Source organism: Oncorhynchus masou, chromosome 2 (genome assembly GCF_036934945.1).
Source record: "Oncorhynchus masou masou isolate Uvic2021 chromosome 2, UVic_Omas_1.1, whole genome shotgun sequence".
Classification (NCBI taxonomy): domain Eukaryota; kingdom Metazoa; phylum Chordata; class Actinopteri; order Salmoniformes; family Salmonidae; genus Oncorhynchus; species Oncorhynchus masou.
Genome location: NC_088213.1, coordinates 15,122,323 through 15,148,215, shown reverse-complemented (window position 1 = coordinate 15,148,215; position 25,893 = coordinate 15,122,323). Strand labels below are relative to the sequence as shown.

General features: G+C 41.4%; 3 protein-coding genes across 5 annotated transcripts; 2 read left to right on the top strand and 1 right to left on the bottom strand.

The window, feature by feature from the left end:
• Nucleotides 1-2,833: 2,833 nt before the first annotated feature.
• LOC135555789 (proteasome subunit alpha type-4) lies at nt 2,834-6,893 on the bottom strand. The gene is made up of 9 exons (XM_064988525.1): nt 6,807-6,893; nt 6,324-6,352; nt 5,137-5,179; nt 4,851-5,013; nt 4,502-4,579; nt 4,247-4,335; nt 3,945-4,075; nt 3,451-3,574; nt 2,834-3,079 (listed from the first exon to the last, which is right to left on the bottom strand). Exons 2-9 carry the CDS (start codon nt 6,324-6,326, stop codon nt 2,925-2,927), a joined length of 786 nt encoding a protein of 261 aa, XP_064844597.1. The 5' UTR covers nt 6,327-6,352; nt 6,807-6,893; the 3' UTR covers nt 2,834-2,924.
• Nucleotides 6,894-10,171: 3,278 nt separating this feature from the next.
• LOC135555781 (solute carrier family 25 member 44-like) lies at nt 10,172-15,847 on the top strand. The gene is given in 5 exon segments (XM_064988515.1): nt 10,172-10,397; nt 11,075-11,653; nt 11,656-11,745; nt 12,015-12,142; nt 12,462-15,847. Coding segments are annotated over 4 exon segments (948 nt in total). The 5' UTR covers nt 10,172-10,397; nt 11,075-11,115; the 3' UTR covers nt 12,654-15,847.
• Nucleotides 15,848-17,681: 1,834 nt separating this feature from the next.
• LOC135555764 (cellular retinoic acid-binding protein 1-like) lies at nt 17,682-25,736 on the top strand. Of its 3 annotated transcripts, none has more exons than XM_064988486.1 (4): nt 17,682-17,859; nt 19,337-19,515; nt 21,799-21,912; nt 25,273-25,736. In XM_064988486.1, exons 1-4 carry the CDS (start codon nt 17,790-17,792, stop codon nt 25,327-25,329), a joined length of 420 nt encoding a protein of 139 aa, XP_064844558.1. In that variant the 5' UTR covers nt 17,682-17,789; the 3' UTR covers nt 25,330-25,736. The 3 variants fall into 3 exon arrangements, with proteins under 3 accessions (XP_064844558.1, XP_064844567.1, XP_064844573.1); XM_064988495.1 differs by lacking the exon at nt 17,682-17,859 and adding an exon at nt 17,943-18,044; XM_064988501.1 differs by lacking the exon at nt 17,682-17,859 and adding an exon at nt 18,324-18,445.
• Nucleotides 25,737-25,893: the final 157 nt, after the last annotated feature.

Genomic DNA, 25,893 nt, shown 5'->3' with positions numbered 1-25,893 from the left:
ATGTCGAAGTCCAGACACATTTTCTTTCATGTGTAGTGTATACATCTAGCCCTTCTTTGGACACTGTTAACAAACCTCCAAACGAGCTTCAATGCCATACGACACTCCGTCCGTGGCCTCCAACTGCTCTTAAATGCTAGTAAAACTAAATGCATGCTTTTCAAGCGTTTGCCGCCCTCACCCATCCGCCCGACTAGCATCACTACTCTGGACAGTTCTGACTTATAATATGTGGACAACTACAAATACCTAGGTGTCTGGCTAGACTGTAAACTCTCCTTCCAGACTCATATTAAACATCTCCAATCCAAAATTAAATCTAGAATCGGCTTCCTATTTCGCAACCTCCTTCACTCACGCTGCCAAAACACCCTTGTAAAACTGACTATCCTACTGATCCTTGACTTCGGCGAAGTCATTTACAAAATAGCCTCCAACACTCTACTCAGCAAACTGGATGCAGTCTATCACAGTGCCATCCGTTTTGACAACCAAAGCCCCATATACCACCCACCACTGAGACCTGTATGCTCTCGTCGGCTGGCCCTCGCTGCATATTCGTCGCCAGACCCACTGGCTCCAGGTCATCTATAAGTCTTTGTTAGGTAAAGCTCTGCCTTATCTCAGCTCTCTGGACACTATAACAACACCCACCCGTAGTATGCGCTCCAGCAGGTATATCTCACCTTTCCTTCCAGTTCTCTGCTAGTGACTGGAACGAATTGCAAAAATTACTGTTGGAGTTGGAGACTTATATTTCCCTCACCAACTTTCAACATCAACAATCTGAGCAGTTAACCGATCACTGCAGCTGTAAATAGCCCATCCAATCTTCCTACCTCATCCCCATATTGTTTTTATTTACTTTTCTGCTCTTTTGCACACCAGTATTTCTACTTGCACATCATCATCTGCACATCTATCACTCGTGTTAATTTACTAAATTGTAATTACCTCGCTACTATGGCCTATTTATTGCCTTACCTCCTCACGCCATTTGCACACACGGTATATAGACTTATATAGACTTTGTTTTCTATTGTGTTATTGACTGTGCGCTTGTTTATTCCATGTGTTGTTTGTGTCGCACTGCTCTGCTTTATCAGTTGTAAATGAGAACTTGTTCTCAACTAGTCTACCTGGTTAAATAAAGGTGAAATAAAAAAAATAAAGTTCTTTATATTAGATACATTCAATTAGTTGAAAGATTAATTGATAAAAATGAATGTCACGTTAGTGACTTCTAACCATACTAGTGTTAAAAAACCATCAGGAATAATGCAAAGTGCACACTAAAATTGAAAAAGGGAAACTGAATTTAGAGATGGTCTGAACAGTCACGTTAACAATCCTGTTCTCTACGTCTTTCCAGCACTTCTTACCAGGACTTTCCACTACATAGGGTTTGAGATTGTGAAACCAGGCCATCCTCTGATACCACCCCGAGCAGACCTTGTGTTTTTGGGCTACTCCATGAGTCCAACATGCCCGGAGTCAGAGGAAGATTGATGTTTGGGTTGATCAGGAGGGGATCACTCATCTTTGCTCTGACCCAATAGTCTCTTTTCCATGCCTAACTGACCTTTTGTTTTTTTCCTGTGGTGGTGATAGGAAACAATAAAAGGAATCTATTTAAGCATGTAGGGACAAGACCTGCCTCTCTCTTCCTCTCTGCACTTCTCATATGTAGTGCTGTAGTCATGACGGAGAGCAAGCCATTAATTCTGTAGACCTCTTCAGTGATAGAACCTTCAAGGAGATTGATCCTATTAGGCGGCTGCGTTCTTGACGTCTTGCATGTTGTCGCCTGTGTGGCTCAGTTGGTAGAGCAGGGTTGTGGGTTCGATTCCCCTGGGGAACAGTATGAAAATAATATGCGCTCACTACTTTAAGTCTTTTTGGATAAAAGCATCTGCTAAATGACTAAACTGTAAATGTTGCCACAGATTCTAGTACAAGTGGGACACTCAGTGCTAAAAATATTAACTTAAACTCCACAGTGCAGCTGAAGGTGAGGGACTGTGATAATATAAAACAGTGTACTGGAAGAGGGGGCTAAGGGCAATATGGCACATATTGGAATCTAGACTTCTGGATAATTAAATTACAGGTACGCTTTCAGGACTATTTCTGACTGAACCGCTGCAACAAATGTATTTTAAAGTGCAAATGTCTCTGTCTTGAATTGAGTGATTGATCCATGTAAACTCCCATTATTGACAGATTTAGCAGAGGTCAGGGGAGCACTTAATACATACTGTGTACTGGACTCACTTTCCATTCTGCTTGTGCATTCAGTTGAGAAGATTAGGCTGCACGTGTGAAAGCAAGAACCTACATTCCCCTGTTGCTGAGACAACTTACATACTATGCACACACTCTCTTCCTACTTTTTATACTATTGTGTCCTAGAATTTCTATGTACATTTTAGATTTCCATGTTCATGTAATGACACTAAAGATGGAATAAAATTCCTGTTATACCTCTGTTCTTGTCGGTATTGTGTTTTGGAACTTTACACATGGGCTGTTAACTAGTGTTATGATGTGAATCCAAGTATATTGCATATAAGTATATTGATTGGTCTAAGTGAAACAAGCTGAACTTAATAACAAGTTCTTTAAAATGTTTTGCTACTGTGTGCCCTACTGAACATGACCCAGTTCACAAGTGAAATTCTCTAAACAATCAGGACATACCCTGTGGCATTAATCTTTCCCTTGCCTTGGCTTTGGGAGGGGGTTACTGCAGTCTTCAAAGTATTTCTGAGAAGTCTGCCTGGATACACAATAGTTATCACACCATGATAAAACTAGAGATTCTATCAGCACATTTGGTTTCAATATTTTAATAAAGAAAAAGACAAACGAGCACGTAACACATTACGGGATTTTTTAGGAAAGTATGAATTCTAAATACGTGTTTATTTGTCCTTCTCCTTCTGTTCTTTGTCTTTCTTGTCCTTCTCGGCCTTGGCCTCTTCAGCCTCGTGTCGTTTGATCAGCTCCTCTACCTCTTTCTGTTTCAGCACCTTGATCTTGGTCTTTCCGTCTTCTCGCGTCAGGGTGGCTATTTCCACTGGGGAGGTCAAGATATCCATGAGTCATACAGTCTATGTTCATATCTCAGGCTGCATTACAGACGTATTGCTTAATATGCATATCTCTAGACACAACATATTTATTATACACAGTATGTGTGCATGATGTACAACAGCTGATGATGTCTAATGTTTTAGACATCACCATCACTAGCCTGTTTTAGACATCACCATCACTAGCCTGTTTTAGACATCACCATCACTAGCCTACTCTCCATAGAACAGCTGTGAATTAGGATAACACTGTCCCACTCTACACAACATCTCCAGTCTGGGTTTACTCAGTGTGCTCCAAGGCAGGACGGGCTCAGGAGTTGTTTAGAAGGGTGATGTCAGGTATAGATCTTACCTTTCTCCGCCGAGAGCTTGCTGACGTCCATGGTCTTGTTCAGGACTTTGACGGCCAACGCCAGGGCAGAGGACAGCGACATCTCACCCTCTTTGAAATCCTGCTTCAACATGGACACTGCAGCCTGGGGGGCGGAAAAGACAACATGATTTATACAAACGGGTGGGTCTAATCCTGAATGCTGATTGGTTAAAATTGTTTTCCAGGTGGTGTCTATTCCACAAGTTACCATAGGCTAAAACCTCAGTATCACTCGATGAGATAATTGTGTCTAGTTTCATTGAGAGGGAGCATGCCACTTAGGCAGCCATAAGTCTGACATCCAGCAAAGGAGCTGAATTATTGAAATATGCCATAAATGTATCAGCTATATGTTAATTCCCAGTCAACACTGTAGCACCATCTACTGTGACGTTTCACGTCTTTACTTTGTGGCAATGCTGCTGCCAAAACGTGTGCATTGTGCCAATGTTGATGACAGCAAACAGGCTTACCGCACTGTTGTTGCCGATGCAAGTAGCCTTCCAGCCTCCATAGTTCCCACTGGGGTCACTCTGGTACAGCTGGAAGCCGTAGTGTTTGTCCCAGCCCATGTACAGCAGAGACACTCCAAACGGCCTCTTCCCTGAAGACACACAACACATCAAATACAATCAAACCTGTGCTTACCCTGACTGTACTCTAATGACTCTGGTATGTTATTTTCCCACACAGCCCTTTGGTCCAATATGGTTTCAGCAAAGTGTTTACTAGAGAACCCAACTGAGGTGTTAATGTCATTTGTCTTATAGCTAACCTCCAAACTGTGTGTAGGCCTGTTTGATGTCACACAACGCTGTCACCAACTGCTCACAGGGGATTGGCTCCTGGTATTGCAGTAGATATCTGTGTGAATTAAATAACACATACACATCATCTGTCAGATAGACACGGTGCTAGATTACTAGAGATGCCTTGTTGGTCTTGCACTAACACTGTACATTACTTTGTATACAAATTAGTGAACAAATGGGTCACAGGTAGAGACCGTGGACTTTACTAACCAACGTACCTCTGTGCTATTAGCCTCAGCTCATTGGTTAGAACGTTAGCATCGGAGGTGATTCCGGCAACACTGCAAGCCATGTCTCTGAAAGGATAAAGGTTACGACACCAAATCACAGAGCAGCCCATTGGTATAATGTAGCAGCATGTCTGACATCACCCCAGCTTCAGAGTAGGAGTGCTGATCTAGGATCAGTTTGTCTGATCATAATGATCATAATAATAATGCAGACCTGATCCTAGATCAACACTCCTAGTCTTGAGACGCTTTATGAGAAGATCCTGATCTGTCTTGTTGGCATGCTAATAGCGGTGCTACATATAAGCCTGGCAAGAGAGACTATGGTCATACTCACTCATTGAGCTTGTAGATCTTCTCTGAGAAGAAAACCTCATCAAGCAGCTTGTGGATGTTCCGTCTCTCTGCAGCCAACAGCACTCCGTCATTGGCTAAAATCCCAAGACATGAGCCGGCGTGGCCAATAGCCTCCATAGCATACTCCACCTGATACAAACGTCCTGTAAAACAGCAACAATTAATTGTTATGGTTGGTCAGAGGAGAACACATTTAATACTATATTGTCAAGTTATGGTAACATTGATTATGGACAGTAAATCGTTATTAGAAAGATAACACTTGCCTTCAGGTGAGAAAATGGTAGTCCGGGAATCATATCTACGAGACTACAAAAACAAATAAGTGTTAACAATTTCCCAAGAAAGCACCCAAGTAAAAGTTGCATGGTAGTCAATTGCATCATATTAAAAATGTACAGGTAAGTGCCAAAGTAAAGGAAACACGAGTAAATGAGAGATACAGGGTATATTGAAAGCAGGTGCTTTAACAGATGTGGTTCCCGAGTTAATTAAGCAAATAAAATACCCCGTTTTTTTGGCTACCATGGCTAGAAGAAGAGATCTCAGTGTCTGAAAGAGAGGTCTCAAAGGAGCATAGGGGGTTTAAAGGGTGTGTGTGTGTGTGTGTCTCAGTCACCAGATCTCAACCCAATTGAAGACTTATGGGAGATTCTTACAGGAGATTCTGGAGAAGTGCCTGAGACCACCATTAAACAAAAATAAATGATGAAAGTTCTCATAGAAGTATGGTGTCACATCCCTCCAATAGAGCTCCAGAAACTTGTCTAGAATCTATGCCATGGGGCATTGCTGCTGTTCTGGCAGCTTGTGGTGGTCCAGCGCCCTATCAAAGTTGCACTATGAAGAAATCGCTCCGCCATTTCCTGGTTGCTAAAACTTCTAATCGTTTGCCTAATTTTAGTTTGACAAAATAAGCTATAGTGTAGAGCCCTCAAACTCAACTCTGGACCTGGACGCCAGTTCCACTACTATTTTTTTTTCTCTTCCATTGTTGCGCTCTGGTCAGACTGATTTAGACCTGGAACACCAGGTGGGTGCAGTTAATTATCAGGTAGAACAAAAAACCAGCAGGCTCCAGACCTTGTAGGGTCAGAGTTGAATATCCCTGGTGTAGAGAATCATTGTACCATCTAAACCACTGTGAAATATATTTTCCATAACCAAAAATATTGTATTTTCAGCTGTTTGAAACTGGTACAAAACAGAAAGTAAAAGATGCAAAAACAAAACTTAACGAAAAAAAAGCATTGAAATGGCGCACATAGAACAGATCTAATGCTTCTTAGACTTGCTTTGAAGTGGAATGATAAATCTATAACTCACATTTCTGTGAATTTGGTCGGGTCGCCCAAAAAGTTACATATTGCCACTTTAACGTGTTGGTGTTTCCTTTATTTTTGAAGTTACTTGAACATTACAGATAGCGACGTTAACGTAGCTAACTACTTACCATGATTCAGCCTGCCTGTAAAATAAAACCTGCGAAACAAATAATTCCAATAATATTAATGAAGTTCCATAATGCAAAGATCAAAACAATAAGCGCTGCTGTCAAAAGGAGCATGGCAAATCATGACTACTGTTTATTAGACAGGGGCTGGTAAGTTAGCGAACTATATTATTTGATTAAAGTATAGCTAGCTAGCCAATTACAAAGTTAACATATTGCTACAGTAGTAGCTCAATTAGCTAGAGTAACGTTAGTCAGCAAACGTTAGCGAAGTAAACGTCAGTTCATTCATACAAGGCAAATGTTAACCAGAAATATGCTTGCTAGCTAGCATGCTAACCCTTAGCTAGCCATCTTCACAATGACTGGATAGGCTAGCTGACTTTTGGCGCCGTTTTAACAAGAAGTCACGTTTTGGCAATTTATTATATTTTTAAAGTAAACATGTGGCTAAACAGACAGGAATATAAAACAGCTATTTACCTTAGCTAGCCTGATGTTGTAGTTTGTTGCTGACACACCGCTGGGAAGCAAGCAAGAATAACTAAGAACTTCCGGGTCCGGTATTTTTTGGAGGCCTTCAGAATAAAAGTTCCGTCCTATATACTTTGTAAATTAATAATTACGGTGTAAATGTGCACAATTAACAATATATTTTATACTAGTTATCATACAAAGACAAATGTAAAGTATTTCTATAAGATATGTCATTTATTTATTCCATTCTAGTCAGGAACACTTCAAGTTTCCTGTAAACCAGTGGAGGCTATTCAGAGGAAGAAGGGAAGGACCATCCTCCTCAATGAATTTCAACAAAATAAAAATTGTGAAACATTGCATTTATCTTTTTTTTTTATTAAGAACTATACTAAATATATTCACGTCACCAAATAATCTATGAAAACACACTGTTTTGCAATGAAGGTCTACAGTAGCCTCAGCAGCACTCTGCAGGGTAGCACCATGGTGTAGCCAGCTAGCTTCTGTCCTCCTCTGACTTCAATACAAAACCTTGGAGGCTCATGGTTCTCACCCCCGTTTTTAAAAAACTTGTTTTTTATTAACAACAAATCAGTACAGAAAGTACATGAGGGAACACAAGTATATATAGATGATATACAATGGACAATCGAGCTATGGGGTACAATATCACATTACAATTACACAAGGACCTTAAGGGACATACATACACTTACAATTCTAACAGTTTTTTTTGCTGTCTTAAAATACAGTTCAATTTCTTTTTGTAGGGTAAGAAAATGTGTTGTTTTTTTTGTAAATGTACATTTGTGTATATGAAATTTGTCCAAAAGAATAATACAATTAATTACATAAAAATGTTTCAGCTTATTTCTATCGTATGTAAAGAATCCAAGCAGTACATCTCTCCACAATAGTGTAAAATCTTCATGTACGTGTTCAATAATAAATCTACAGATGTCTTGCCACAGTTTTCTTACATTAATAAAATGCCAAAAAAAGATGCAACACTGTTTCTGGGTGGTCATTACAAAAGAAGCAATTTAAACTTCTTAAACTTCTTAATATAGTGGTTGGCAGGATAATATTTATGAATAATTTTAAAGGAAGCTTCCTTAATTTTGTTAACAAGTAGGTATGCGTGTGGCAACATCCAAACTTTTTTCCAACCGATATTATCAATACATCCATTCCAATAAGGCATGACATAAGGTATATAGATACAACATCCTGTTGAAACTAGGTTCGTATCGCTCTGTTGTTGAATGGACCAAAAGAGAAACAAATCTTTCCTACTGATGAATCAACAGGGTCAATAGAAGGTAGGCTCTGAGGGCCAGGTCTTGACATGTTCCTGAATAACAGAGCAACACCTGAGGGAATGGCATCTAAAACTATTGCAAAATCTTTAGGTGTAACAGGGACCTTGTAAAGTGACAAGAATTCCTTATAACTGAGTAAAAGACCCTCTGGTTCTCACCCTCTTCCATAGACTTACACAGTAATTATGACAACCCTGTGAACGATGTACTCCAACCTATCAGATCTCTTGCAGCATGAACTGACATGTTGTCCACCCAATCAAAGGATCAGAGAATGCATCTAGTACTGAAAGCATAGCTAGCACTGAAGTGGATAAAATATTGTGAGTAGTTAGCAATCGTACATTAGCAATTTATGTTATTAGTAACTACTTTTGTTGGTTTGGCGTCAAATAAGCCACTCTTTATGTGTTTTTTGCCGAATCTCAGTTTTCCATGTGGGTTTTATGATGTAATGTCAACTTTATACATTTATATTCCGGGAACATTCAATTTCCAACTCACCCACAGCAATTCTCCATAACTCTGCTGTGGATGACCCAGAATCCCATAACTTGTATCACTCAGTGTATTATACAATGTAAACACACTACTCTACCAGGAGGTGGCATAACACCCATTTTATGCAAGAATTTAACAATTTAACTGGACCGTTACGGAGGCAAGAGTGTGCAAGGCATTATTGAATGTGGCACTGTTTGTCACCTTGATTACTCTAATTTCTCTCGACCAGTGCACCGACACTTTAATTTGTAGGCTAGGTTGAAGCAACCTCACGATGGGTATAGGGAATATTTGAGTATCATGTAGTAACCTAAACCTATTGATGTTACATTGAGCTGGGTGAATGGAATATGAATGGCAGTCATCCAATATGCTGTAATAGAAATAAGGCCATGCTCATAAAAAAATACGCTTTCCCTCATCTTAAAGGTAAACTGTGTTGATTTGGAAATGAAAGGTGAGTAGAATGGACCTCCTTTTTACTACTGCGACACAACGTACAGATAATTGTGAACGGTGCAATATGTATTGTCAGTATGAAAAAACGATTGGATTCAAACTGATTGGCCACTTTAAAGGCTGATTTGCAGCGACGCTCATCTCCTGTAATGCCGCGTTCAAAACAATGGGGAACTCTGAAAAATACGAGGTCAAATCAAGTCACATTTATTTTGAATCCACGGAAGTCGGAGATTTCACTTTTGTATATTATCTACTTCACTTGCTTTGGAAATGTTAACATATGCTAAAGAAGCCCCTTGAATTGAATTGATTTCCGAGTTGTTTTGAACGCGCCACAATCTGTGGATTTGGAAACTAAAAGTCTTCCTGAGTAGAATGGACCCTCTTTTACTGCGACACAAAGCACATGAAATTGTGTACTACTGTGCAGTATGTTCAATATGAAAAACTTACTGAATATTATGCAATACAAATGGACTATTTAACAATGGGATTTAAACGTGTTTTCTAAAGTTGATTATTGTAATTATACGAAATATATTATTGTTGCTATTATTATTAATAGTAGAATAAATAATGTTTTGTTATTTGTATTACGTTAAGACCTGACCCATGATAACTATCTAATAATCATACTTTTTTTTTGTAAATGCTGTTAACAATAATGTCAATTATAAACATTTATTTGTCCTATGAAGGCGATTCACCTTATTACATTTTTCATATTGTTAAACTGAAATTCTAAGTCTGCTAACATTTCCTCATAAAATGTTACGAATTTCGACCATTTGTATTATTTTTCATTGCGGGACTTTGATTTTGAAGGAAAAGCGCCGAGGTTACGGCCTTATACTTGCTAGGTTTTACTTATTCCTGTTGGCTGAACGAAGGTCTGACACACAGGGCATGGAGTTTAGAAAACACTATATCAATTATCAATTACAATTATATCTCATTGGCAAAGTACCGGTCGAATAAAATAGGTTACAGCGCCATCTATCGTCAAGGTGGTGTCTCTGTGGTAGCGCAGTACAGTAGAGGAGAAAAGTTCGATTATTACAAAACCCACTCGCTTGCTGAGCAAAACGGAAAAAAACGAAAAAACGCCACCTGCTGGAAACCACAAATGTTGTACCAGTTAACCCTCTCGCGTTGCCTCTTCCTCTCTGGTTTAGTTCTCCAACATAACATCAAATCATAACCCGGACAGATAGCTCTAAATTCGGTATCGCTTTCCTCACCTACTGATATGAAATTGCTATTCCGACTATGTACATAATATTTTGATATACATTTGTCCAACGAGGTAAGTTAACGTTAGCCTGCTTGCTAGCAAGGAAATCAACCAACGCATAGCTGGCTAGCTAACGATAGCTAGTGACTGGATGCATTATTATTAGCCAGCTAGCTAGCCAATTTGTGGTTACATACAGTCTGACCTACTGTTTACACATGCACAATTATTCAACCTATGCATTGTTAGTTAGCTACTATTTCAGTGTTATTTCCGGATTGCGCGATTGACAATAGGCTCTTTGGTTTAGGGAACATTGTGTCCTGTGACCTGCAACTAGCAGTAGCTTGTAAAGTTAGCGCATAACTACTTCAGCTAGAGAGCACATTGAAGCTCCCCATTAATGTGCGATCTGTTTTTACCTTGTCAGGCTTTTAATAACATAGTCATGACTGCTACGAAGTGGTACAGTGTGTGTATGACCTTTGATCCTTCCTAACACAAACCCAGTCAGTTTAGACATCGCTCATTTCCCAAGGAGACTTGGGAGATAATGAGTGACACACCACACAACACAGGCCTTGTTTTCTGATGTAGTAGTTTGTGAATCATTGTCATGATACTGGTACAACCTTCAGACCTACTGCCATCTTTTAATTCATTCAAAGTTGATGCATTCAAGACTTCAAATGTTGTGCTACCTCGTGGAGGAAACCGTTGACAGTGTTGTGTGGTCTGTATTTCCCCAGGTAGAGGCTAGTCTGATGAGGGGGCTCTCCAGAAAGGCAGGATGCAACAGAACAGGAACATCCAGATCATTGAATGGGAGGACCTGGACAAGAGGAAGTTCTACTCCTTCGGGGTATTCATGACCATGACCATCCGGGCCACCGTCTACCCGGCCACCCTCATCCGCACCAGGCTGCAAGTGCAGAAGGGTAAGTCGCTCTACAACGGGACCTTCGATGCCTTCTTCAAGATCCTGCGGGCCGAGGGCGTGCGGGGCCTCTACCGCGGCTTCATGGTCAACACCTTCACTCTCATATCGGGCCAGGCTTACATCACCACCTACGAGCTGGTGAGGAAATACGTCTCCAACTATTCCAAGGACAATACCGTCAAGTCTCTGGTGGCAGGTGGCGTGGCGTCCCTGGTCGCACAAACCATCACTGTCCCCATAGACGTGATTTCCCAGCAGCTGATGATGCAGGGCCAAGGGAAGCACCTGACTCGCTTCCGGGTCAAGGTCAAAACGGAGGCTGACGGGAAGACAAAAATGGCATTTGGCCAAACCAGGAACATGATTGCTCAGATCTTTGCGGCCGACGGTTTCGAGGCTTCTACAGGGGATATGTGGCCTCCCTTCTAACATACATCCCAAACAGCGCGGTCTGGTGGCCTTTTTATCACTTTTACGCAGGTAAAAAGGAGTGTTTGTTTACAAGGATATTTATCTAAGGATCGAGTTCCCAGACACAGGTTAAGCCTGGTCCTGGACAAAGTGCTTCATTGAGCTTTGAGTCCTGGCGTAGGCTTAATCTGGGAAACCATCCTTTAATGTTATTATTAGTATTTTCTTCAAGAAGGGTCGGAGATGAATAATGTCTTAAATCTTTCTAGTCCCTGTCGTCAACATACATTGTCTATAAGTAGCATTTCAAAGCACAAATCTTCCACAACGTTTCACAGAACAGCTATCCAAAATGGCGCCCAGTGACTGCCCTCATCTACTACTCCAAGCCATGGCCGGACCACTAGCTGCTGCGACTGCTTCCACTGTCACCAACCCCATGGATGTGGTCAGAGCTAGAGTGCAGGTAGAGTGCAACTTCAGCTAAAAGCACTAGTGGAATGTAAAGGGTCTGTTTGGTTAGCTACATGTGGCCATCATTGGGGCCACTGTTTTCTCTAACAGATGTAAGTGGCACAGAGTCTAATCAGGGATAGGCAACCCTGGTCCTGGATGCCACAGGCACATTATTTATTTTTTGATTCAACAAAATCCTGCAGTGGCTGTTCCACTCCACGACCAGAGTTTCCTACCCCGGGTCTAAATCCTGGCATAGCAAATCAAATTTTACACAAAAATATACATGAATAAACACCTTTGTAACAACAGCCTTGTGTGTGTGGCAGGTTGAAGGCAGGACCTCCGTCATCGAGACTTTCAGGAACCTGCTGGCAGAGGAGGGATTCTGGGGGATGACCAAAGGGCTGTCTGCACGCATCATATCCTCCATTCCCACCGCCATCGTTATGGTCGTGGGCTACGAAACCCTCAAGAGAGTGAGCCTGAGACCGGAGCTGGTCGACTCCAGACACTGGTAGAGGACATTAGCACCCAATTCCAAATCGACCCCTATCCCAAACCCTCTATGCCCAGGTTAGGATAGGTTTTACCAATATGGAAATGGCTACAAATTTCTCACTTGAATTTTCACCACATTGTCTATACAATCATAGGGGTTAGGGACACAGATGAATTTGGGATTAGAAATGGTTGGTGTGGCCCTGATTCCAATTTGGCCCCTAGAGCTCCCCTGACCTCACCGCTACATAGGTGATAGCAATAGAGCACAATATTGGCCCAGGGACTGAAATGGAACTGGGCCAACAAGCTCTGCCTGCTTCTATTCCTTAATGGCTTCCTTGTCCTTATCATTTTGTTTGCCTTTTAAATTACTGCTGCCTTTTAGTGGGGATTTTTATCTTAAATTGTAAGTGAATGAATGAGCAGTAGTTTGAGATTTGATGACATTACAATGTGTAATTTGTGACCGGTGCTGAGCGATTAACCGAAATGTTGGTTATTTTTCTAAGCAACTAATTGACCAATGTCTGTTGAATTCCATTTAGTTGTTTTTTTGTCTGAGCACTATGCACAGATTTTCTAGCGATAAATCAGATTAAGCCCAAACTGTGAAATGGAGTTGTAGTTTCCATAAAAACATGCCTTGTTTACTTTGAAGAACTACTCAAATAGTGATTTTGTCAGACAGCAGGGCAGCAGCTCTGTAAAGATGACATGACTTGGAATGAAATAAAGACATCAAATAGGCTTAAAACAAATGAAATATTGAATTAAAGTCGTGAATAAATGATGCTTAATAAGTGATAAGCTGTAATGGGCTGTCACTACTGTCATGGGACTTTTAATTGTTTTATTCTGTGTTATAGTATTCAAACCACATAATGCGCAGTGCATTTAATGTAAAAAATGAAAGAAAACGTCATTTAAAAAAAAAAAATCAAACCAAACCGACCTCAAAAAGTAATCGCTCAGCACTAGTTGGTTCCTTCGGTATAAACACTGGACTGATCCATCACTTCTAATGTATTTCTACTGTCTTAGCAATAGGATAGATGCTCTTACATCTGTTTATAGCTGCCCTCTGTAGCCTTTATCAGGTTTAGTTCTAGGAGGTAGCAACAGCAAATTGCATACACAAGTTCAGCTCAAAAACACAGGACAAAACAACCAATTAGAGCACATGTTCCTTTTCTTCTTTGACTTTTCACTTGCAAAGACCCTCCCGTTTAGTCCTCCCAACCTAATCTCGTCCACCCAGCCAGCTCTCTAGCAATTGAGCCTGGGGTCGGACAAGGTTACTCCCAGCACAAAATAAAGTAGCTGGTAAATGATAGAATGATTATATTAGAAGTAGTACATATAACTTTGGGGTGTTTAGGGCAGCCATCTTATTGTGAATTAAAGAAATATGTGATGTGATCCTGTAAATGATACTGTTAAAGCACCTTGTTTCCAATTGTCTTCAGCTCAACTCCAATATTCAATATTTTGACCCTGGTATTTACCGTTGCTGCTGTGCCAATATTAGCAATATTCAACTAATGTTGTACTGAACAATTGTTGGCCAATTGTGAAATGCTAACTGTTGTAGTTTAAAATGTTCAGTAAATGACTTTTCTGATGATTTCAGGGTTGGTACTTTGGGAGGGATTTGTTGTTAGTGTGCTGGACCACCAGTGAAGTGCTCTTTAAAGGAAGCCATGTGAGATGAGGACTCCAGGCAGAGAACAAGATGAGGCATGTCCCTTTGTGTATTGTGGCAGTAAACCTCTGAGTGCAATCTATGTATTAACTTAATCACTTCCAGCTCAAACGTGTGGTTGCACAATGTACATTTCTTTGAATTTGTCAATATATTATTGTCTTAAAAGAAAATGTTCTGAAGTTATTTATTGGAGAAAAAAATGTATTTGAATATTTCTCTGGACAATAGCAAAGGTTCAAACGATACTGAAAAAAAATATAAACGCAACAATTTCAAAGATTTTACTGAGTGACGTGACTGGAAATACAGATATGCATCTGTTGGTCACATATACCTTAAAATAAATGGGTCTCGCAATGTGCCTCAGGATCTCGTCATGGTATTTCTGTGTATTCAAATTGCCATCGATCAAATGCAATTGTGTTCGTTGTCCGTACCTTATGCCTGCCCATACCATAACCTCACCACCACCATGGGGCACTCTGTTCATAACGTTGACATCAGCAAACTGCTCACCGACATGACGCCATACACGTGGTCTGCGGTTGTGAGGCCAATTGGACGTACTGCCAAATTCTCTAAAACGATGAAGGTTTTTGGTAGAGAAATTAACATTAAAGTCTCTGGCAACAGCTCTGGTGGACATTGCTGTCAGCAGGCCAAGTACACACTCCCTCAACTTGAGACATCTGTGGCATTGTGTTGTGTGACAAAATGGCACATTTTATAGTGGCCTTTTATTTTCACCAGCACAAGGTGCACCTGTGTAATGATCATGCTGTTTAATCAGCTTCATGATATGGCACACCTGTCAGGTGGATGGATTATCTTGGCAAAGCAGAAATGCTCACTAACTGGGATGTAAAGAAATGTGTGCAAAACATTTTAAAGAAATAAGCTTTTTGGGCATATGAAATGGGAGCAACACTTTACATGTTGCGTTTATATTTTTCTTCAGTGTGGCTTACATCTTACTTGCCTTCTAGGTTCATTTATGTACATTAGTATTTCTGTCTCAAATACTCTGCCATGTATTGGAAAGGGCACTTGTTATGGGCAACAAGGCTACCCTCTTTAGAGGCTTGTTTTGTAAATCCATGCTCCCCTAGGGTGAGTAGGGACTGTAATTTGACTTCAAAGAAGACAATAAGTAAGCACATTCAAAATATATAGACTACTGCCTGGAATTTTAATATCAAACTTGACCCGAAAAACAATTTTACAAATGTAAAAAGGAATCCAGGCAGCACACAGGCTTGCTGTTTAACATAGTGTGTTCTGTTGTCTACACAGTAATAACTGAGTGGCTCGTTTCAAATGTCTGCTATGGTCACATCACATGGCTCCAACATAATGGAGAGTCACTAGAAACCAAACGGAAGAAAAGTAGAGAAATGGGGAGAGACTAGACTTGCACTAATGAATAGCAAGGACCCAGGTTTCTTTGATGGTTTTGTGTGGCAGTTTTGTTTCACTAACTTGGGTCATTAAAACATCACGATTGGATGGCAGACTCACCTTGGTTATTCTGCCATAACTAAGGTTAAGCATGACAAATGACCATGAAGAGAATCATAGAGGGGGTCTTATGCTAGTCCTTTAGGAGTCCATAGAAAAGCCCCAGGGCTTTGAATGGGTCTGCGTTGGGTTAGCAGACGTTTTGGGAGAGCACAATGCGATTCGCTGCTCTGAATGGCTAATGTCTCCTAGATGTTCTTGTGACTGGGGGGCCTTAGTATGTCTATTTGGAAGTGACGTTCTGACACACAAGGTCATGTATCTGTGTTGCTAGATATTAGGTGAGATGGATAGGATCCATTAGAAAAGAGTCTGTGTAATTTAAATCCAATATACAATCTTAGGGGAAAAAAGGTTCTATATAGAGCATGTTCTATCGCTTATTTCATATATTTCGCACCTAAAGGTGAAGCAAGAGAGAACCCTTTTTGGTTCTTAAAAAAAAAAGTTTTTAAGAGTGTATGGTTAACTAGTGGCGCAGCGTTCTAAGGCACTGCATCTCAGTGCTAGAGGCATTACTGCAGACCCTGGTTCGATCCCGGGACTGTATCACAACCGGCCGTGATCGAGAGTCCCATAGGGCGGCACACAATTGGCCCAGTGTTGTCCGGGTTAGGGGAGGCCGGGGTAGGCCGTCATTCTAAATAAGAATTTGTTCTTAACTGACTTGCCTAGTTAAACAAAAACGACGTCATAGTCCAAAGTGTGCATACAGATTTCAGGGAGGGTGAACATCTTGACTAAGCTGTCATCCATTCATTTATTTGAAATATTTTGTCATTCAAATGTCTATGGATTGTCTCATCACAACCAGCAGAATACTTTCAAAGTTAGAAAATGTTTATCAAACCAGTGAATTATCCCGTTAATGTGTATTTCTCCCCTCACAGCATGATACTAATAATTAAATAAGTCCACTCACTAAAAAAACTAAAACAAAGCTGCACGAACCTCGTGAAAGGGTAATTCATTCAACGCTTAACACAGAAAATCAAACCATTTCTCTGTTTTTCTTTCCCCTACTGCTCTCTGTGTGTTCAAAGAAAAACAGCACCCAAAGGCTGAAGACAAATCTATTGATTGATGAGACAAACTGTGGTGGACCAGCATGCATAGGGAAATAGATGGGAGCCTTTTTAACGTGACACTTCCTGGAGGGATGACAGAGTGCTCCCTGCTCTGCTCTATACATGAATTATCAACTGCTGTCTGGAAGCCACTTTGTCAAAGAGATTGATGAAGAGCCATCAGAAAGAGAACAAATCAGACTTGATGGGAGGGGGAGTGAGTGAAGCTATCGGGGCCTCTCATTCTGTGTTGGGGGGCTGTTGGAGTGAGTTGGTGAGTTGGGGGGGGGGGGGGGGGCTTGAGTTGAATTGGACTTAATGGGAAATGTATTGAATGCATGTTTAGTCTGATCCTTAGCTGTAGCCAGGGAGAGAGAGGGCTTGTCAATGGGATGAACGTTAGATGGACATTGACTACCATCGTTTATCAAAGAAAGATCTTATCACAACTACAATATTGGTTTATATTGGAAACCATAATCGCACTCAACGCTTTATTATATTGCTGTGATGGTGACATCCATGGTTCTTTTCTATGGAATTCATTCCATTTAAATGTCCTATTTATATTGCAGGCTTGAAACGAGACCACCTGAACCCCTGTCCATCTGTCATTTAAAATGGTCATTAAGAGGAGGACATTTCACTCACTACAGGACTAGAGAGAGAGGAGCATGCTGGGAGGGTTTATTACACAGAGAGAGAGAGAGAGGCATGCTGTGAGGGGTTATTACAGAGAGAGAGAAAGGAGGGAGGGTGAAAGGGAGAGCGTAGGGGAGGGATAGTGGGACAGTGAGCTGAGGAGATACAGAGCATATCAAGAGGCAGAGAGAGACCGGTACACGTCGAGCCTTCTCAAGAAAATGACCAATTTCGCAGGCACTTGGAAAATGAGAAGCAGTGAGAATTTTGATGAACTACTCAAAGCACTTGGTAAGATGTCTAGTTCTTACCTTCTATCATTAAGAGCTATTTGAAAGAATAAATACTTAACAAAATACTATCAAAATCCTAACTGTTCTTTCTCTATTGTGTCCGACTACCAAACGCATCATTATTTTCATCTGTGTTCTATTGGGGAAATATCTGAGAAAACAACATTTGGAAGAGGCCACAGGGTGTGTGACATCTTGATCATCTTTCAGTTTCGCATATATCATCAGTTTTAGGATCATCCCAGCATGCATTAATCCATGTACCTTGTTCATTTGAGATGCATTTTATGTTGTCATTTTGTTGATATTCCCGAAAGTCAACTGAGTTGGGCATGTGTATAAAAAAAAGGTGCACATGTAATACATATTATAATACACTTACATATTACAAATCACTTAAGCTTGATCTTGCGTGTTGTTTCCTGCCATAGAATAGTCATCTTTTCAGTGAAAGCAGTGAGGGTGGATCAACGCTGCACTGTTGAGCCCAGCTGGTGTGGAATAGATGAGACAATTCACTGTGTATGTTTTCTCAACTATGTCTCCTGTGACTGCACTGAGATCTCACTTCATCTGAGCTCCAGGTATTGGCTTGGACAAAACTTTGGCTTATGGTGCCATAGTTAGTTTTTTTCATCGTGGAACAAAGAGATGAGGAGAAAAAAGGTGAAGAGATTGAACTCCTCTCCTCTGGGGAACTCAAGTACACCGATTGTTTAAATGAGAGCAATAAGACTAGTACTGAAGGATTACAGTATTTGAGAAAGAGCAGCTCTGAAAACATATGCAGAGGGGAATGAATGGAAACAGCAAGACATTTTCTCATCCAATTGGTTAAATTGTAACTGTGTGACAGAGCCAACTAGCTCCACAATAACTTCTTGGAGGAATCCATCAGTCTGCAGGAGAGCTAAACAAAGCTAATGACTCCAGCATTCCTTGTTTTCATCACCTTGTCATAGCATCCACCCATATTTGCAACATCTGCTGATAACCATCTCATTTGAAATTGCTTGCCTTGAGAACTCTGTTTATAACAACCTGAATACCTACAGTGCACCATTGATTTCTTCTCACACTCCCAAGAACCTTCTGTCTACCAGGACTTTGTCACAGATAGGTAACACTGCCACTATGCCTTCCTCTTGTAAATTAGCACAACCTACACCTTTGAAAGTGGAATTCAGGATTGTTTTCCTTCTATCAATGGCGCCAGGAGGAGACAGAAATGTAACTGTACTGTAATTAGGTGAGGATAGGCACAAACATGTCATACCAGATGTCAGTACAAGTCAAACGATAGCCCCGTGACGCCATATTGTCACCATGGGTTCAACCCAGTGGCATGTCAAGGTTGTGTACAGTCAGTTGTCATAACCTGACAAAGTCAAAACTGATCAATGACACATGCAATTGGTTATGCAGCACTTATGACCGTTAAAGTAAGCGTAATGACAGGAGTTATTTGCCCACAGGGGTCAATGCTATGTTGAGGAAGGTGGCTGGTGCCGCGGCATCCAAACCTCACGTGGAGATCAGGCAGAATGGGGAGCAGTTCTACATCAAGACCTCCACCACCGTGCGCACCACCGAGATCAACTTCCTCATAGGCCAGGAGTTCAATGAGGAGACGGTAGATGGCAGGAAGTGCAAGGTAAAGTCTCTGAGTCTGCCCCCATATAATGTAAAGGTAGTCTCTTCCCCCATACAATGTAAAGGTAGTCTCTGCCCCTATACAATGTAAAGGTAGTCTCTGCCCCTATACAATGTAAAGGTAGTCTCTGCCCCCATATAATATATTGTAGTCTCTGCCCCATATAATGTAAAGGTAGTCTCTGCCCCTATACAATGTAAAGGTAGTCTCTGCCCCTATACAATGTAAAGGTAGTCTCTGCCCCTATACAATGTAAAGGTAGTCTCTGCCCCTATACAATGTAAAGGTAGTCTCTGCCCCTATACAATGTAAAGGTAGTCTCTGCCCCCATATAATGTATTGTAGTCTCTGCCCCATATAATGTAAAGGTAGTCTCTGCCCCTATACAATGTAAAGGTAGTCTCTGCCCCTATACAATGTAAAGGTAGTCTCTGCCCCTATACAATGTAAAGGTAGTCTCTGCCCCTATACAATGTAAAGGTAGTCTGCCCCCATACAATGTAAAGGTAGTCTGCCCCCATACAATGTAAAAGTAGTCTGCCCCCATACAATGTAAAGGTAGTCTCTGCCCCTATACAATGTAAAGGTAGTCTCTGCCCCATACAATGTAAAGGTAGTCTGCCCCCATACAATGTATTGTAGTCTCTGCCCCATACAATGTAAAGGTAGTCTCTGCCCCTATACAATGTAAAGGTAGTCTCTGCCCCTATACAATGTAAAGGTAGTCTCTGCCCCATACAATGTAAAGGTAGTCTCTGCCCCATACAATGTAAAGGTAGTCTGCTCCCATACAATGTAAAAGGTAGTCTCTGCCCTTATACAATGTAAAGGTAGTCTCTGCCCCTATACAATGTAAAGGTAGTCTGCCCCCATACAATGTAAAGGTTGTCTCTGCCCCTATACAATGTAAAGGTAGTCTGCCCCCATACAATGTAAAGGTAGTCTCTGCCCCATACAATGTAAAGGTAGTCTCTGTTCAGATAGTCCCATACAATTAAAGGTAGGATACAAGGAAAGGAGCCCCTATACAATGTAAAGGTAGTCTCTGCCCCTATACAATGTGAGTCTGCTCCCATACATGTTCTGCTCACATACAATTCAGATCAGATGCCCCCATACTTTAGATAATGTGATGGCCCCTATACAATGGAAAGTCTCTGCCCCCATACATGGATGTATACAATTTAAACAGTCTCTGACCCTATACAATTTCATTGCCCCTATACAATGTAAACAGTCTCTCCCATACAATGTAAAAGTAGTCTGCCCCCATACAATGTAAAGGTAGTCTCTGCCCCATACAATGTAAAGGTAGTATCTGCCCCCATACAATGTAAAGGTAGTCTGCCCCTATACAATGTAAAGGTAGACTCTCCAATGATGGCCCCCATATAATGTATTGTAGTCTCTGCCCCATATAATGTAAAGGACCTATCTGGACCAGCCCCTATACAATGTAAAGGTAGATGAACAATCAGTCTCTGCCCCTATACAATGTAAAGGACGCCCCTATTGTGTAGTCTGCCCCCATACAAGAAAGGCAGTCCCCATACAATGTAAAAGTAGTCTGCAAGGCTGTCATGTCTCTCCCCATACCGTTTTATCTATTTCTACACTGAAACTATACAATGTAAAGTGTTATTTTCTGCTCCCATACAATGTAAAGGTAGTCTCTGCCCCTATACAATGTAAAGATGCAAATGTGTCTATCGAAGTCTGCCCCTATACAATGTAAAGGTAGTCTCTGCCCCCCATACAATGTAATGTATTGTAGTCTCTGCCCCATACAATGTAAAGGTAGTCTCTGCCCCTATACAATGTAAAGGAAGTCTGCTCCCATACAATATAAAGGTAGTCTGCTCCCATACAATGTAAAGGTAGTCTCTGCCCCCATACAATTTAAAGGTAGTCTCTGCCCCTATACAATGTAAAGGAAGTCTGCCCCTATACAATGTAAAGGTAGTCTCTGCCCCCATACAATTTAAAGGTGTCTCTATACAATGTAAAGGTAGTCTGCTCCCATACAATGTAATGGTAGTCTCTGCCCCTATACAATGTAAAGGTAGTCTCTGCCCCTATACAATGTAAAGGTAATGTCCCAATCCTATTCAGATAGCATTTGTACGGATGAAGGAAAGGAGACAAGGAGAGGAAGCTACATTGAGACGCAGCCCATGTTCACTCACTCATTCAGATCAGATCCCCTTTAGATAAGTGAGGACAGGAAAGTACATGGATGTATTGACATGGACCCTCTTCATTGCATTACACTCATATCAACAGAGCCTGGCCACATGGGAGACCGAGAGCAAAATGTACTGCAGGCAGACTCTCCTGGATGGCAACGGCCCAAGGACCTTCTGGACCAGAGAGCTGAGGGGAGATGAACTCATACTGGTGAGGACGTTTGTGACTAAAGAAAGGCAGCAGGCAAGGCTGTCATGTCCCCTCCGTTTTATCTATTTCTACACTGAAACTATACAAGAGTGTTATTTTCACAAGTAACTCAAAGATCTCAAATGTGTCTATCGAATTGCTTTCATGATGTATACAAATCAAATCGTATTTTTCACTTGCTTCGTAAACAGGTGTAGACTAAACAGTGAAATGCTTTGCTATATACAGGAAGTAAAAAATACCATGGCTATATACAGGAAGTAGAATAATAACATGGCTTTATACAGGGAGTAGAAAATAACATGGCTTTATACAGGGAGTAGAAAATAACATGGCTTTATACAGGGAGTAGAAAATAATATGGCTTTATACAGGGAGTAGAAAATAACATGGCTTTATATATACAGGGAGTAGAAAATAACATGGCTAAAGAGTCCAGTAGAGTCCAGTGTGTGTAGAGTCCAGTGTGTGTGTAGAGTCCAGTGCATGTGTAGAGTCCAGTGTGTGCGTGGAGTCCATTGTGTGGTGGAGTCCAGTGTGTGTGTAGAGTCCAGTGTGTGGTGGAGTCCAGTGTGTGGGTGGAGTCCAGTGCGTGTAGAGTCCAGTGTGTGGTAGAGTCCAGTGTGTGTGTAGAGTCCAGTGTGTGTGGTAGAGTCCAGTGTGTGTGGTAGAGTCCAGTGTGTGTGTGTAGAGTCCAGTGTGTGTGTGTGTAGAGTCCAGTGTGTGGGTGGAGTCCAGTGTGTGGGTGGAGTCCAGTGTGTGTGTGTAGAGTCCAGTGTGTGGGTGGAGTCCAGTGTGTGTGTAGAGTCCAGTGTGTGTGTAGAGACCCGTGTGTGTGTGTGTGTAGAGTCAGTGCAAGAGAGTTGGGGCAAAAATAAAGGGTCAATGCAGGTAGTCTGGGTAGCCATCTGATTAGCTCTTTAGCAGTCTAATGGCTTGGGGGTAGAAGCACATCCTGTTGGTTCCAGATTGGTGCACTGGTACCCCAAACTGTTAGTGTTAACACTTCGTTCTGAACCCAGAAGAGAGTAGGCCTGCACTTAATATGATTCCCCAAGAGATTATACTGTAGGTTCAAACAGACGCTTGACATCAAAGCTAAGACAAGCTTTTCCACCAGAACACTCCGTATGATGGATTTGGCTCTGCACAGCCTAACTCAGAAACTATTGTCACTGTTACGAACACCTCTGAAAGGGTTCCTAAGGGATTTCAGAGCTTGTTCTTTGATGTATTGGCACTGGCTGATATTATACTGCACAAAAATATATGTTTGCTGTTAATTAAGCTCTTCACATACCAGGTCCTTACATCCATCAAAAACAGTTCTTGACTTCTTCACGGCACTGGCTTTCATATTAAAAAGATGTGCTTTTTGTAAACTTCTGGCCTGTTTTGATTTTATAGACCAGATTGACAACAGTAAATGGGGCCAATAACCTTAGATTCCAGTTTATAAGTGATGAGGATAACCTCTTTATTGACTCTTACAAAGCCCAGAGCGAAATCAAGAGGAAAACCTCTATGTAAGGGACTCCTTTCTGGATAGCATGCTTGGACTTCGCAACAGGAGATGCTATGAACAAACATGAAATGTGTGTGTTTCAACTCAAGGGTGTGTAGTTCTGTGCATATTGAGCCACATGATAGGTCTGTGAGGCTGTTGTTGGACAACTGTCTGATTGTTTAGAGATGGGATCATGAGGTTGGCTCAGAGTTTTGTCCAATATTAGAGGGAGAGGTCAGTGTAACATGTGTTTCCCGCTATGCACACAATCATGTGTTTTACTGTGGAGGAAAATACTATTTCACTAAATGCTCAACTTCGTAGGGTCTCAAAAGGTGGGAACCATGACTTTTTCTTATTGAATTACCGCAATATGGAGAAAGTCCCCAATGCATTGCATCTGCCCATCCACATGCAGCAAAACCCACTGGATGACAAAGGTGCCACGATACACTTCTTCCCAGGTCCCACACATCGAAAAACATAACCCCAGAATTTTGTTCTCACAGGCCAATGGATCTAAATTTGAACAATTTGTTCATTAATTCCAGGGCGCTAATGGGCAGCGCCTCATCCTCCACTAAAACAAGCCTGCTCTCCTTCCGGTGACAAAGGAATCTGGACCTGGCCAGGAAAACGGAAATGCAGGTGGCTCACATCAAAGCATCTATGAGCTGATGAGGAAATTAAGCTTTGAAAGAGGGAGGGATGGAGGGGGTGTTGGGGGAAAGAAAGTAATGAAGACCGTATGTTCTGGTTTTACTGTATCCAGTGATGTAAGACAGAGTCCAGGATGTGTTCATTAGCATGGAGAAATCTCAGGGGACGAGTTTAGTTTAATAGGACGGGCAGCAGGGGATGTGCCTGAAGTTACTCTGATACTGCATGTGTTCCTGACTGACACACTGTTCATGTTATCTACCATGCTGTTGTCCTGTAGTTACTCTGATACTGCATGTGTTCCTGACTGACACACTGTTCACGTTATCTACCATGCTGTTGTCCTGTAGTTACTCTGATACTGCATGTGTTCCTGACTGACACACTGTTCACGTTATCTACCATGCTGTTGTCCTGTAGTTACTCTGATACTGCATGTGTTCCTGACTGACACACTGTTCATGTTATCTACCATGCTGTTGTCCTGTAAAATATCGACGTCCCAATGTAAGAGGCGGGGGCCTTCCCTTCTCCAGTGCCTGATGCAGGCCTTTACCGCCAGAGGTGTGTGTGTGTGTGTAGGGTTAAAAGCTACTGGCTGTCTGCCCGCAATAATGTGCCCCATTGATCATGGTGTGTTAGAAAACGCCAATGGACCATGACGCATCTCACGTTAATGGCTCCCTGGACACTCGCTGCACACGGCAGATGGCTCCATCTTAGCGCCATTCTTTAAACCCGAATGATACTTACTTTCCTCCCTCCCTGGGTGCTGGGGTAATGATGATCTGTGGTGCTGACAAGTTCGGTTGCAGTCTTGCTGCACCTCTGAAAGTACCATAAATCTTTGGGGGCTCGATGCGCCTCTGCCACCCAGAGGCACATCTTGATCATTTCCCCTCTTCCCTCATTAATTCACTGATACTGTAGCAGCTACCATGTGCCAAATTGACTGTTTTTGGACAGGAAATCTCAACCAGTTGTGCACTAAAACAGTCTTCCATTCTGTCACAATGAGAGTTTGAACAATAAAAATATTTTTGAATTTAAAAAAAAAATCTCACTTGACACCAGTTGTCATATTTGAGATGAACACAAAATGGTCCTGTGTTCTTATCTGAAGGTTGAACATCTGATCTCCAACAGCAGGAAGCACTTCTGTTGAGTTCACTGGCATCTTTTCTCTTTTTCAGACCTTTGGGGCAGACGACGTGGTTTGCACACGGATTTACGTACGAGAAAATAAATAACGTAGCTTCAGGACCGACCAGGACCATCATAATGGGCTCCATCCCCCTTGGTACAGCTGCAGTAACTCTCCAACACATCCATCTTCAGAGAAATATTTCATATCATAGCGTCATATATCAGATTAAACAGACATTTACCATCCTTCATGTAACTAGACCAAACATGCAATAGTATTTAGACATTGTTTCTCATGTCAACTGCCACGTTAATAAAACAATGGTTCATCCTTTTTGGATTTACACTGTTTTGTCAGTATTGGCAATAAGAGACAATATACATATCATTTCAATATATTGTATTGTTTGGTCAGGGAGTACGAAGGCCATGCAGCCAAAACACGTCGGTTTAAAAAAACGTTGTTTCTATTGAACATGTCATACTAATAAAGGCATTTTAATTAATTATATGAATAGTGCCTTGGTCCTCCTCTCTTTCTGATGACCCATTTACCCCTTTTACCAAAGAGCACCTTCTGTCTACCAAAATGTACTATTGTGTACCTTAGCAGCGCTTCCCTTCCTCCTTTTCTTCTCATATTGTATTATTTGTCTGGTGTCAAGGAA

Coding starts and splice junctions, on each gene's coding strand:
- LOC135555764 (XM_064988486.1), top strand. CDS start 17,790: ATGACCAATTTCGCAGGCACTTGGAAAATGAGAAGCAGTGAGAATTTT. Junction 17,860..19,336: donor TGAACTACTCAAAGCACTTG/GTAAGATGTCTA, acceptor ATTTGCCCACAG/GGGTCAATGCTATGTTGAGG. Junction 19,516..21,798: donor TAGATGGCAGGAAGTGCAAG/GTAAAGTCTCTG, acceptor TCATATCAACAG/AGCCTGGCCACATGGGAGAC.
- LOC135555789 (XM_064988525.1), bottom strand. Junction 4,580..4,850: donor AAGATCTACAAGCTCAATGA/GTGAGTATGACC, acceptor TTATCCTTTCAG/AGACATGGCTTGCAGTGTTG. Junction 4,336..4,501: donor CTGAGGCTAATAGCACAGAG/GTACGTTGGTTA, acceptor TAATTCACACAG/ATATCTACTGCAATACCAGG.